The sequence below is a fragment of the Benincasa hispida genome, chromosome 4 (genome assembly GCF_027475165.1).
Source record: "Benincasa hispida cultivar pf3 chromosome 4, pf3_genome.v1.1, whole genome shotgun sequence".
In the NCBI taxonomy this organism is placed as follows: Eukaryota; Viridiplantae; Streptophyta; class Magnoliopsida; order Cucurbitales; family Cucurbitaceae; genus Benincasa; species Benincasa hispida.
Genome location: NC_143481.1, coordinates 29,698,993 through 29,711,256, shown reverse-complemented (window position 1 = coordinate 29,711,256; position 12,264 = coordinate 29,698,993). Strand labels below are relative to the sequence as shown.

At 35.0% G+C, this 12,264-nt stretch overlaps 2 protein-coding genes across 2 annotated transcripts; both read right to left on the bottom strand.

Annotated features, from left to right (window-relative positions):
- Nucleotides 1–54: 54 nt before the first annotated feature.
- LOC120075525 (outer envelope pore 21B-like protein) lies at nt 55–3,902 on the bottom strand. Its single transcript, XM_039029003.2, has 5 exons — nt 3,615–3,902; nt 3,319–3,393; nt 3,077–3,229; nt 2,860–2,958; nt 55–312 (listed from the first exon to the last, which is right to left on the bottom strand). The coding sequence occupies exons 1-5, from the start codon at nt 3,705–3,707 to the stop codon at nt 229–231; spliced, it is 504 nt and encodes a 167-aa protein (XP_038884931.1). The 5' UTR covers nt 3,708–3,902; the 3' UTR covers nt 55–228.
- A 2,465-nt stretch (nt 3,903–6,367) lies between these two features.
- On the bottom strand, nt 6,368–11,017 carry LOC120076349 (Ribophorin I). Its single transcript, XM_039030156.2, has 10 exons — nt 10,656–11,017; nt 10,201–10,245; nt 9,213–9,847; nt 8,975–9,122; nt 8,725–8,901; nt 8,205–8,273; nt 7,994–8,083; nt 7,657–7,815; nt 7,302–7,526; nt 6,368–6,814 (listed from the first exon to the last, which is right to left on the bottom strand). Exons 1-10 carry the CDS (start codon nt 10,746–10,748, stop codon nt 6,623–6,625), a joined length of 1,833 nt encoding a protein of 610 aa, XP_038886084.1. The 5' UTR covers nt 10,749–11,017; the 3' UTR covers nt 6,368–6,622.
- Between the last annotated feature and the right edge of the window lie 1,247 nt (nt 11,018–12,264).

The window sequence follows — 12,264 nt, the reverse complement described above, 5'->3', positions numbered from 1 at the left end:
TTTGGCATCATAATTTTCTAACTCCCCGACTATATTATAAGAGTTGCATGAAACTTACATAAAATTAAGTGATAGAAACAATTATTATAAAGGATTTGCAAGATGTATCAATTCATCAGAAAATTGTTGAGACAATGCTAATCGGAATAGAAACAATGGATATGAAGGTAAATACATATCTCAGAAAGGAATCCCGCAGCCAAAACTACTATTTATGAAGGAGAAAGTTCACCAATCGAATCTCACATTCCATCTACCGTTGATGTCTGCATTCAGTGTCCAGTTATTTTCCCTGATCTGAACGTATGGTATCTGTATGGAAGTGGTGAAATAAAGTGAAATTTTCAATATAGAACAATGCAAAACAGACCAGTAATTGCTCGATAATCCAAATGTAATGCTGTCATGTCAGGAATGATATATATAATAACCACAGGCTTAAACTAGAAAGGTGGGGAAAAAACATATGCTAATTGAAGTCAAATGAGATTAAAGATCATATCAATCTACATTGGTTAATGTTCTTGTGTGACCATTGGTTGACTAATAGAAATATGATGCGACATGGTTGAGGTAACACATTTGAACGAATTTTATTAATTTTATATGAAATTTTGGTTTATGTGGCATTTTCAAAACTTTATTTTTCATTTCCCCTTTTCTTTTCTAACATCATTTGCAGCCGTCCTTCATCACACCATCCTCACTCGCCGGAAATGGAATGAGCTTTCTGGTGAGTTAATAAAACTAAGTCGAACTCCAGCCGAACTCCAGCGAGGTAATCAACCTCATGAAGAATTCTTGTATTCCACCAAATCCAAACTGCTAGATGGAACCCACCAAAACCATTCTAAACTATGTGGTTGTATCCTTGTCCCTTGAAGCGGAAACCAAAAACCCTTCCCAAGAAAATCCATAACTTTTAGCAAACTATAAAGAGGGAGGTCAAAATGAAACATCTCTAGTCTCTACCAATTTCTTCCACCAAAATAGAAACCTCCTCCGGTAAAAGATATGACTTGGGCTGAACATATTCCATATTCATTCAATATTGACCTATTAAAAGGCAAAAAACCCTCACACGCAAATCAGTTTGGCTTCCTATAGGATTTCACAACCCAACCATCAACAAAATTTTGATTTTTCGTCACAAGAACCTCCCAACTGAAGTGCTGTTAAATCAAAATGTTGAGTGCTGACTATTTAATCGTACAGGGTACATTATAAAGATTTGACTTCGAGAAGACGAATGATAAGGTGGATTGAGTTTTTCTTGGTTAGATTCTAGAGCTGAAGTGCCTTTCGAGTAGATGGCCTTCTTGGATTAAGGGTTGCTTATCCATCTCAAATTTCTCCAGTATGATTATTGGGAGACCCAAGGGGGAAAATAAAGGCTATTAGAGGGATTTGGAAAAGAGTTCCCATATCATACGTTTCACTATGGTGGCAGATGCTTTTAGCCGTTTAGTAAAGGTTGTAAGAAATGAATGCATGATTAAGGTTGCAGAGTGGAAAAGAAAGAAGTCCAAATATGCCACATTCAATATAAAAAAACGACCCTTCTCATGAAAGGGAGGATGGAGGAGGAACCCCCGATCATATCACAACTCTCCCATGCCACACTAGCGAGAAACCAAAAGTTCTGAAAGAAGTCACTCCACACAACTCACGGAAACTCACATCTCCAAAAAAATGTGATTCAAGTCTTCCTTGACCTTCCAACAGAGAATATAGCAAAATAGACTAACTAACAAGCGTATCTTCCTTGCAAGGCAATCCATGGTGTTAACTTTTCCATGTAAAACTTTCCAGATAAAGAACTGAACTTTCCTAGTGATCTCAATCCTCCAACGAGCAGAAAAATCGACTCGCCTAATGGAGAAGGATCAAAAAGCCTACGTAAAAAAAGGAGTTACACAAGGATCCCTTCAAAGTTCAAAGGATTGGGCCTCCACACCCTAGAATCCTTTCTCCCCTGGCCTGTCTAAAAACCACTTTTACCCCATTACCTTTTATAATGTAAAGACAGGGCTTTGCATCTAATAAGAGACTGTCTTCTTACTGACCAGATGACAAACATTTGCTTTATTCAACGATCCACAAGAAAGTCTTGGATGTCATGCTCAATAATAGTAGTCAGTTAGCAAGACATTTTGAATAATAATTTTGTGTTTCTTTTTGAAGGATTCATTGGGGAGGGGAGGACAACTCAAGCAAGGGTCAATCTACAATCTTTGAAGTTCAGAGGGTGGATTGGTTAAATATCTTCTCTAACTCCAAATTTCAGCTTTGTTTACATATGTGCATCGGGATGTCTAAGGTTAAAGTGGGCAACTTCCTCTACTATGAAAGAGCTTCATGGTAACATAATAGGTATTAAGTTTGGAACAGTCCTCAACCATTTTTTTTTTATTGCTCATGATAAAACAAGATTATGCCATTTTTAGAAGTTTTTATATGAACATGATGCCTCCCCGAATACTCAATTCTTTCTTTAATCAGATTGGCCCCTGTTCAACAGCCATCTAAGCCCAATCAACAGCCAAAGTGGAAAAAGAGACAGAGTGTCCCTTGCCTCAAGGCCCCATAATCCAACATTTCATTCCTAGGTTCAGTACCAACTACCAAGGACAAGGTGGAGAATATGTGAAGGGAGCTTCTAAGCTGCATTTTTAAGTGTTAAATTGTTCTTACTTTTTCTTTCTTAGAGAAGATCTACAAGATAATAAATCATGACATAACAAAGAGACAATCAAATAAAATCTATTATGGAAAGAAAATGTAGTTATTTTATGTAAGATAAGACATATGAATTGAACTGACCACATTAAAAGACAGAAAAGGGTAAATTAACTCTACCTTCTCGAACACTTCATATCCTACTTTGACTCTTACATCTTGCTCCTTTTGAAAATTTAATACATCCAAACAAAATTCAGCAGCTCCTTTGTACTTAGTCTGCGAAGAAAACAATGGAACAAAGTTGGTTCCGAAGGAAAACAAAACAAAATATCAAGTTCACACATGTTTTTTTGTTTTTCTGTGTCCTTCTGAGATACAATCAGGCATCACTAACCTGCTTAAAATCCTTGTCAAGATAAGATCGCCCTTTAATAGTAAATTTCAACGAATCATTAGTTGTCACAGGAAAAGACATTTTCCCACGAGCAAGATAATGAAGTTTCTTATATTTGTCATACTGAACTCCTAAAGCCGCGCTTGCAGACAACTGCATTTAATTTAGAAAACCATAACAACAACAACAAACAGAAAAACAGAGAGTTGCACAAAGTGAATTGATTACCAAGAAAACCTTACATCCGGGTAAAATTGTCTCACGGAAGCAGCAAGTAGACTCGGTTCTCCAATTCTTGTATCAAGCTCGCCATGAACCTAGAGGAAAAGAACAATGTAACTCGATTAGAAGTAAGGTCTGTTAAATCCATTATTCTTCTAAATCAGCACACGCTTGGGAAATTGGCAAAATACAAGCAGATAAGAGGGATGACAGTGATTATATTTTGGGCAGTAACAGTACAGCGAGAATCGCACATGGGAAATGAAAAGGAAAAAAAGGGCTTTAAGTGCGAATGTTAGAGAAGCAAATGGTTTACCTCCAAGAAAATGTTGGAGTCGAGAGAAATCTTCTCCTTGGCGTGGATTCTTAAGGCTCTGGAGTCTCCGCCGTATCTGAAAGAAGTATCCATCGGTGAAGAAAAGAGAAGTGAAAACGAAAGAGAAGATGGAAGTGCACTGAATTTCAATGTGGAATGGTATCCCTACAACTCATAAACCCCAAGCTCCCATGGCTCTGCCTGTTGAGCACTTCCCACAGAATTTTATCTTTTACCCAATCTGTTTTGGAGGCTAACTCCGTTTGGATCGACTAAAAAACCCAAAAGTTCATTTTTTTTAATAATTAGGATAAAAATTTATTTAGAATGCATTTTCAAATATTTAATTTAAAAAAGAAGTCATTTTAGAAAAGATTAGAATGTTTGTTAACTAGTCAAAATAGTTTTTATATTTTCAACAATTTTGTTAAAAATATTTAAATAAAAATGAGTTTTTTAAAAATATTTTTTTCAACTCAATCCAAATGAGCCCTAATACTTAAAAAGCTATTTTGAGTAATTGTCGAGTTTCATCAAGAACGACTTATTTTTAAATTAAACACTTGAAAATATATTTCAAATACATTTAAATGTATTGACTTGAGAAATAAATATTTTTTTAAAAAAAAAAACTCATTTTTATTTAAACACTTTTGATAAAAACTTATTAAAATGTAGAAACTATTTTGGGTAAGAGCCAAACACTCCAATTTCTTCTAAGATGACTTATTTTTTAAATAAAATACTTGAAAATGTATTCCAAACGCACTCTAAAATTATAGTTTTTTTTATTGAAATTAACTTATAAATAGGACCAAGACAAAGTTGCGTTTTTTTCCCCTCTTTTTATTTTTTTATTTTACTTTTTACATTTTTTAAAGGTTAAAAGCCACTCTGAGTCAACTTTCAAATGAGTAACGATTTATTTCTTAGACTTTCAAAATTGAAATAATTTAGCCATTGAATTATTAAATGCAACAAGTTTAGTTGTATACATTCAAATTTATAATAATTTAATCTTTGTAGATTCAGATTTATAACATTTTAGTCCATATAATAAAAAACCTCATCAAATTTATTTGTCAATTTTATTATGTAATGGTTTAGTTTTTATATATAAAGACGTTTGTCCCTAGATTAGTTATCAATTTACATGTGTAAGAATTTTATTAAATCTTAATAGTAGTTTTCATGATAAGGACTAAATCGCTACAAATTGTAAAGTGTAAAGACTAAATTGATAATTATTAAAATATATAGAATAAATTATTATAAATTTAGAATTATGAGATTGAATCGTTACAAACTAAATTTGAAGGTATAAATTCTTACTTTAGTGAAAGTTTACCGACCAAAATTGATTTTTAACCCATCTAAAAAGGGAAATATATCCCTTATACACACTCATATAGTTGTACATTATAGTTATTGGTGGGTTTTCAACACCATCAACTTTGTTAGATGTAGCAACCTAACCCAAATTCAGCTTTTATATTTTATTAGGTTAGGTTGAGTTGGGTCTTATAGGTTGTTTTGATGGCTAACAAAAGGAATAGTTGGAAAATGAGAGATTAGGAACAAAGAAAGACTGGTTATTACAGAAAATCGAAGAGAACGAGAGTACGGAAGACACCATGGGCTGAAGAGAGATGGACAAGAGAAATGCAACAACTAAGAAGGCGAGCAATGACTGTCATGCGAGATGAGGAAGATGGACGATTGGGTTGCTTCAATGAAAAACATAAATCTCAATGTTTTAAACTCTAAAATAAAAGAAATGTATACCAAATATACAACTCATTAAAAAAAAGAATTATTTAACAATGACACGACCAAGCCTTTCTCATCTTCTAATAAAGTTGGTATATATCTTTACCTACAGTGGATCACTAAATTGCATTAGAAAAAACCTCGTGCTACCTAAAAGTTGAGTCTGGATGTAGAATCTTATATAAAGTTCATGGTTATACTAAAATTGATTGTGTTTTCAAATGTTATTTGGGCTACATCTAAAGAAAGATGATCAAGCTTTGGATTGTTCTATGGTACAACTTTTTTAAACTGAATTTTTTATAATTTTATTTTTCACTATTTAAAAAAAATGGAGCATTGAATTAGGTAAAAACTTCATTGTCCATTAGAATATAATCATATCATTGTGTAAAATAGAGTGTATACATTGTCCAAATATAGAGCCATATCACTGTAAAATAGTGTGTATATATCGACTTTTAACTAAGGATTCATCAACTTTTAACATATAGCAGTATTAAAATCCCAACAAAATTGTGACATGAAAATTAAACTGCTTGCGTCTAATCTAAGGTTCCATGATAATTAATGTTCATGTGATAATGTGAAGACACCATGATCAAAACCTTAAGCAGAGCAGAGATAAATTATCTCCAGCAGAAGGGAGTGTTATAATATTGTCATGGTGTTTTTTCAATATATAATGGAGTATTTTTTTTAATATCTAAGTCTTTTTGGTATGTAAGGTTTATACATTTTTTTTCTTTCTTTCGAGACCAACTAATGCATACCTCAACTAATCTCACGAAATAACCTGCATGATTCTATAATATTTGGATGTCGACGAAACCCATAGAATATTAGATCCTAGGTAAGTTTGTTCATCCTACCACACCCCCTTGCAATCAGGCCATTAGGTATCCCTTCATATAAAACTTTAATAAAATGAAAAACGGATAACCAGCAACCAATGAACCCACGAAAATTAAAACAAAAAGTAATTCGATAAACAAAGCTTCCTCTCTATTCCAGGTCTATTCTTTCTAATTGGATCAAAATTCAAAACCTTGCAATTCATCAGTTTACAGGTTTATATAATTTAGAAGGTAACCGGACTATCTCAGAAAGAAAGAAAACGGTAACCAGATTCTCTAAATAAAGCACATCAAAATTCTGAACCCCAAACAGACGGTGGCCAACCTTAGCCGTTATGTGGTCATGAAGATATTCAAGCACTGCCAATATTCCCCAATTCATTATATTTCATCAATGAACTCGAGAAGATCGTCAACTTCCTGCCTTAATGATGTAATTCTTTGCTGCTGTGAAGCAACCCTGTTCTCAATTTCACGCCCCCCAAGCTTCTTCTCATAGCAGTCCACCACCGTCATGTGTTTCACGATCAACCTCTCTTGTAGATCCCTCTCCTTGGCCACCAGCTCTTCCACCTGCACAAGCAGCACCACCTCATACTTAACATAGATTGTTCATGATAACCAGCATCCCTACTTTGCAAATCAGTTTGTGTACATTGGAATTTAGTTTGAGCCAACATGAGACATCTTATATACATATATAATCTTTTGATATCCACAAACGTCCGAACCAACTTACGTGCACCTCAACTACGCCTGACTCTACAACATTTGACATTTGGGTGTCAAGAAAACAGAAATTAAATCTTTGGTAGGTGGTCATCGTAGATTAAACCCATTCCCTCTGAGTCCTATATCGAACTCATGCCCTTTAGTTACCACTAGACTATAGACCCATGATGGTTATAACTAATATCACACTATAATTTGTATGTTCTTTTTTCTTTTCTTTCTTTTCTTTCTTTTTTTTTTTTTTTTTTTTTTGGGTTCACTATATTTCGTTTGTCGGTGCATAATATTCACGGATAAATCTATACGGACAAACTAGAAGCAATTGAACCTTGGGCAATATTTGGGTGGCCTGTTGGGACGACTGCAAGAATGATATCAAAGGCTTCAACTCTTTTGAAAGCTCTTTCAATGAAGCATCAACTGTTTTGCGAGCTGCTTTACATGCTTGGACGTCACCAGTTCGAGAAAGATCACGCAATGATGCTTCTAGTTTATCATGTATGGTTAAGCATCTGTTGATAACAGTCTGAACTTGTTGAATCACAGTTTGCACCTAAGATGAGATGGACAACGCAATAAGGCAGTGAGATTCCAGTGACAGAAATGCAAGGCATGTTCTACTACATCCCTGCCTAAGCCATCTACATACTTAAAAGAATACCATAGAATGCTATCTTCCTTACCTCATCCCACTGAAGTTTTGCTAAATAAGAAGCAGAAGACTTCGAAATTGACATGTCAGAATGCATATAGATGATGCATGAGACAAAAAGGATAAAGAATCCAAAAATCAACATCACAGGCTCCCTAAGCATTGAAATGCTGTTGAACTTGTAGTAGACCTGCAAATAACGTAAGAGAGATGAGCAAACTTCATAATTCAGATGTGAGAAACCTTTAATTCAACCGTACAGGAAACAACTCATAGCATGATTGTTACTGCGTCCATGACTTTGCCAAATTGACAGAGATATAGAACATCCATATCAGATAAAATCCAATTTAAAAGACAGCAGATACCTGGAAATGCTGATTATGCTCTGGCACAACATTTTCCTTCTCCAGTACAACCACTGGTCTACCTTCAATGTCCAAGTGTGAAAATTTTGTCTGTAACAATCAAAAAGAAGCTTCAGAGAAACCAAATTGACACATCTTTTCTGAAAGGAAAAAAAAAGTCAACAAAGAAACAAGGAGATTATAAAAGAATTCTGTCAATAATCTATCCTACCTCATGCCACTGTTTATGAGAAAATGGAACATACACAGATATATCACTGGAGCCCTCGGGTAAAACAACCTGAAGCATACAAAAGAAAATAGTTAATTATATGGACAAAAGAAAAAACTGAATGGAATTTACAGTTATGGATGCATCTCTTAAACATAACAGACAACAAAAGCTCATAAGTTATAGTAACCATATGAATAAAAATAAGGAAATGCAAGTTAAAAAATGGATAAATAAAAAATTGCAACACTGTCTTGGTACAAAACTTCATACAGCACAAAAGATGAGTAGCTAACCCATAAATTTGCAGTTGCACGTAGTATTTTCTGAACGTTCAATATAAATTCAATATAATGTCACCAGAAAAGGATGCCACAGCGGAAAACGATGCCAACATTTATTTTCTTTCATCTAATAAATCCTAAATTTTAGGAGGCTCTGTTTGTGAGGGCAGAAAAATGATCCTATCAATCACATTTCAGGATATAAGATATAATCATAGAGGAAGAAAGAAAATTACCCTGACAATAAGCCTATCAATCACAACTTCGTTTATAGGAGAACCAAAGGAGATGTTAAGAAAACGTTTTCCCTGACCCTGAAATAGAAAATCTTGAAGTGGCAAACTGTATCCAATGGTAAAAGAAGTTCTCCAACCACCAAACATTGGATATCTAGGTTCGATCTCCAGCTCTGTCTGAAATTTTAGAATTGAGAAAATAATCAGGTAAATAATTGAGGTCGTCACGTTGCTAAAACAAAATTTTTACCTTCTTAGAATCACCCCATAGATGAGACGTAGAGATGTTTCCAATTTCATCTCTATAGTATACTGAATGAGTTCTAGGTGGTAGTTTTGCTACAAGATTCCTAAATGCTGAAGCACCTTTTGCATAAGGTCTGGCCTGATAATCAAGTCTGCAGCAGAAATAAGCAACAAAGTTAAATGTCCTGCTAGAACGAAGACTTGCAAGAATTAGTGTAAGGAAGAAAGAAAACGATAAAAACCTGGAAAATTCTCCCCTACTTTGAGCACCACCATGGACAAGATTATAATGCTCTGTTATTTGAATGCTGCCCCAGTGAGAAATTTCTATCTCACGGACAAGCTCTTGAGCAACAGGAAATGGCTTATTATTTTCAAAATGAAAGCGTATGGGTGTAAATGAATATGGGGGAAGATTCTCATAAGGACCATATTTGATCTCAGAACCATGAATCTTCGTATTTTCCAATTTTGTATAAGACTCAATTCTTGCTTCGGGCAATTTAACACTTAGTGACTGGACCTTGACAGTATAAGGAGACAAGAAGTATGCACTGTCAAGAAACACTACAAACTGAACATCAGCTTGAGTGATTGTCTCTGGGAATGGACGCAGAACATGAGTGAAAACAGCGAACACATCAAAAGTTAAGCTGTCGCCCTTGTTTAATCCCTTTGGTAGAGACACCGAGTAAAATTTCAATGCTGGAGGCATTTCCTTGGGATAAACAACATCGACGGGGAAATTTATAGCAGATCCTTTGGTTTTTCCTTTTCCTTCATTCAATGTTGCTTGGACATGAGCCAAGTATTTTGCTTGTTCCTCCGGAAAGGTTAACAGTACTTCAGACACCACATCAGTCCCCTCATTTTCCACCTGAAACAACACGAAGAAGTTATATAACACAGTTTTGGAAGAAAATGATAATTCTCACACTTACAACATAAATACATGATGAATTAAACTGAAAACTTTAACAGAAAGCTAACAGTATGCAACTAAAAGTAAATGACAACTGGGAGATATAAAATACAATTTCCACTAAAATAACCAATACTATTCCACAATGTGTCATTACTTTCGTACACTGACTCATTTTATTTAACAAATCCTGCAAACTTTTCCACAATGTGTCCCATTACGAAGAATGTATCAAAAACTAGGCCTTTCCAAGTTCATGTTAATTTCAGGAAAAATGAAAAAAGAAATGGCAGCAAGAGACACCGTACCCTTATAGTTGAAGATATGCGAACAATTTGTGAGGTCAAGTCAATCTGCAAGCGGGAAGAGAAATAGAGTCAACGACACCATTGCGAGGTAAATTAATTACATCAAGAAATGGAGTTCCAGAATTCGCAAGTGTAGCCACGATGCACTATTCGAGAGAAGAAAAATTAAAAGCTAGCGATGATAATCAATGGATTCACAAAACAATTGAGAACCAAACCCTATCACAAAACACAAATCCCTAAGCATTACGAAAATGTATGAAACGCAAGAGGGAAGGTGCAGAGTGCAAATCGAAATTGTAAAAAAGGTTGCAATGAATTGCATATAGAGAGCATACATTAGTTAGCTGTACAAACATGAACACGCTGACAGTGAGAGCATGTGATGTTACAGATTATGAATGAGGAATTGAAATCAATAAAAGATGAGTACGAAACCTTCTAACGAAACTTACCCGACGATCAACCTTAGAGAAGATCAGATCGGAAAGTACAGGCGAAAGGATCAGAGCAAGTGTGATAAGGAGTAGATCCAACTTGAATGCCATTTTTAGTTTCCTCCTCGGTGCTTCAAAAGATGAACTCACTCTGGATCAGGAAGAGATCGCACCATAGGGCAAAGGCAGCGCGGAGGGAATACTCTGAGTCTAGGACGAGTGAGGAACGACGAGAGAGACGACGACTCGGGAAAACGAGATGGTTCAAGCAGTCGTAATTTTGGCGATAAAAGTAGCGGGCAAAATTTACCCCTCCTCAAATCCCCTTCCTTTCTTTCCGCTAAAATACCACTAATAACCCATTTCATGAAGAATAAGCCAAAATCAACTTAGGTTAACTTATATTAAATACATACCATAACCTCTTAGGTTAACTTATATTAAATACATACCATAACTTCGAGGTTAGAAAGTCGATTTTCTATCATTTTTTATTAGGAGTGTATTCTCTCTTTTATTTATTTTGATAAGACCAATAAAAGGGGGTTCTATCTATATAAATGTCGAGGGTGAGGAGGAAGGATTATGCCAAAATGCTATTATAATTTTAAAAAATGTTTGGAATAATCAAATCATAACAACGTTGGCTACAACATAGTCCAAAACGGGTCTTGAATCCAATGCTCCTCAGACTCTTGCAACTCCAAAGAGAGTGAAGCACATTTTCAACCACTTTGATATTAATCGCACACTTCATTATCCCCAACTCGTAGAAGCCATTAATTATAATTAGGATGAAGTATATTTTTAATTGCTCGCTAATATAAAATCTTTGTTTTGTTTGGAAGCTTCCAATTCCACAAAAACTTCCACCATCGGGCGATCAACCCCTCTTCGAAAGAAAAATACTCAAAATAATTTGTACCCACTTTGCACATAGTAACAACCATTCTTTTCATAGTGCCAAATGAGTCCATCTGTTAAACCTGTTCTAAAGAAGAATACTAAAAATTTCAATTGCATCCTCAAATCAAAACAATGGTTCACCATATCTCTATTTCACTAGCTACCTTCCTCCAACAACTCAACAATCACACCTATTTCATTCTGTTGAATAGGATGGACGGGGTGAAATTGATGGTCTTGGAATCCACTTATCAACAATTCAAACGTTTTGTTCATTACCAATCCTCCACCAAATACCTTCTTTAATGAGATCGTGCCCCCAAAGGAGGCTTTTCTAAACAAAATAGCATTGTATTTATTGTCCCAAATGACTAAGATCTTCTCGTTTGCAATCACAAATTACTCAGATTTAACGGTAAAGTACAATTCAAAAGTCAAGGGATACTGTATGCTGAGGCTTAAAAACTCTTCTGTCGTTTACATAATGGCAGCTCAATCGTGTAAACGAAGGTCCAAGAACTAAGCGATAGTTCAATTATGTAAACGATAGAACGAAGCGCTAGACGATCGTATAGACGATTAGATATAGAATTAAACGAGTGTGTACACGATGTGATAGGAACTACACGATCGTGTAAACGATACTTTAATAAATGCTAAAAGATTGTAGAGTTAGAAAAAAAGAACACAAGTGTTTAAGTGGTTCGGCCAAAGGCCTACG

What these genes read in the sequence shown, in the direction of transcription:
- LOC120076349 (XM_039030156.2), bottom strand. Translation starts at nt 10,748, where the DNA reads ATGGCATTCAAGTTGGATCTACTCCTTATCACACTTGCTCTGATCCTT. An exon ending in GCATATCTTCAACTATAAGG is followed by an intron (nt 9,848 to 10,200) that starts GTACGGTGTCTC and finishes GTGTTGTTTCAG; the next exon opens with GTGGAAAATGAGGGGACTGA. An exon ending in TTGATAGGCTTATTGTCAGG is followed by an intron (nt 8,274 to 8,724) that starts GTAATTTTCTTT and finishes TGTATGCTTCAG; the next exon opens with GTTGTTTTACCCGAGGGCTC.
- LOC120075525 (XM_039029003.2), bottom strand. Translation starts at nt 3,707, where the DNA reads ATGGATACTTCTTTCAGATACGGCGGAGACTCCAGAGCCTTAAGAATC. An exon ending in TGAGACAATTTTACCCGGAT is followed by an intron (nt 3,230 to 3,318) that starts GTAAGGTTTTCT and finishes AATTAAATGCAG; the next exon opens with TTGTCTGCAAGCGCGGCTTT. An exon ending in GATATGAAGTGTTCGAGAAG is followed by an intron (nt 313 to 2,859) that starts GTAGAGTTAATT and finishes ACTTCCATACAG; the next exon opens with ATACCATACGTTCAGATCAG.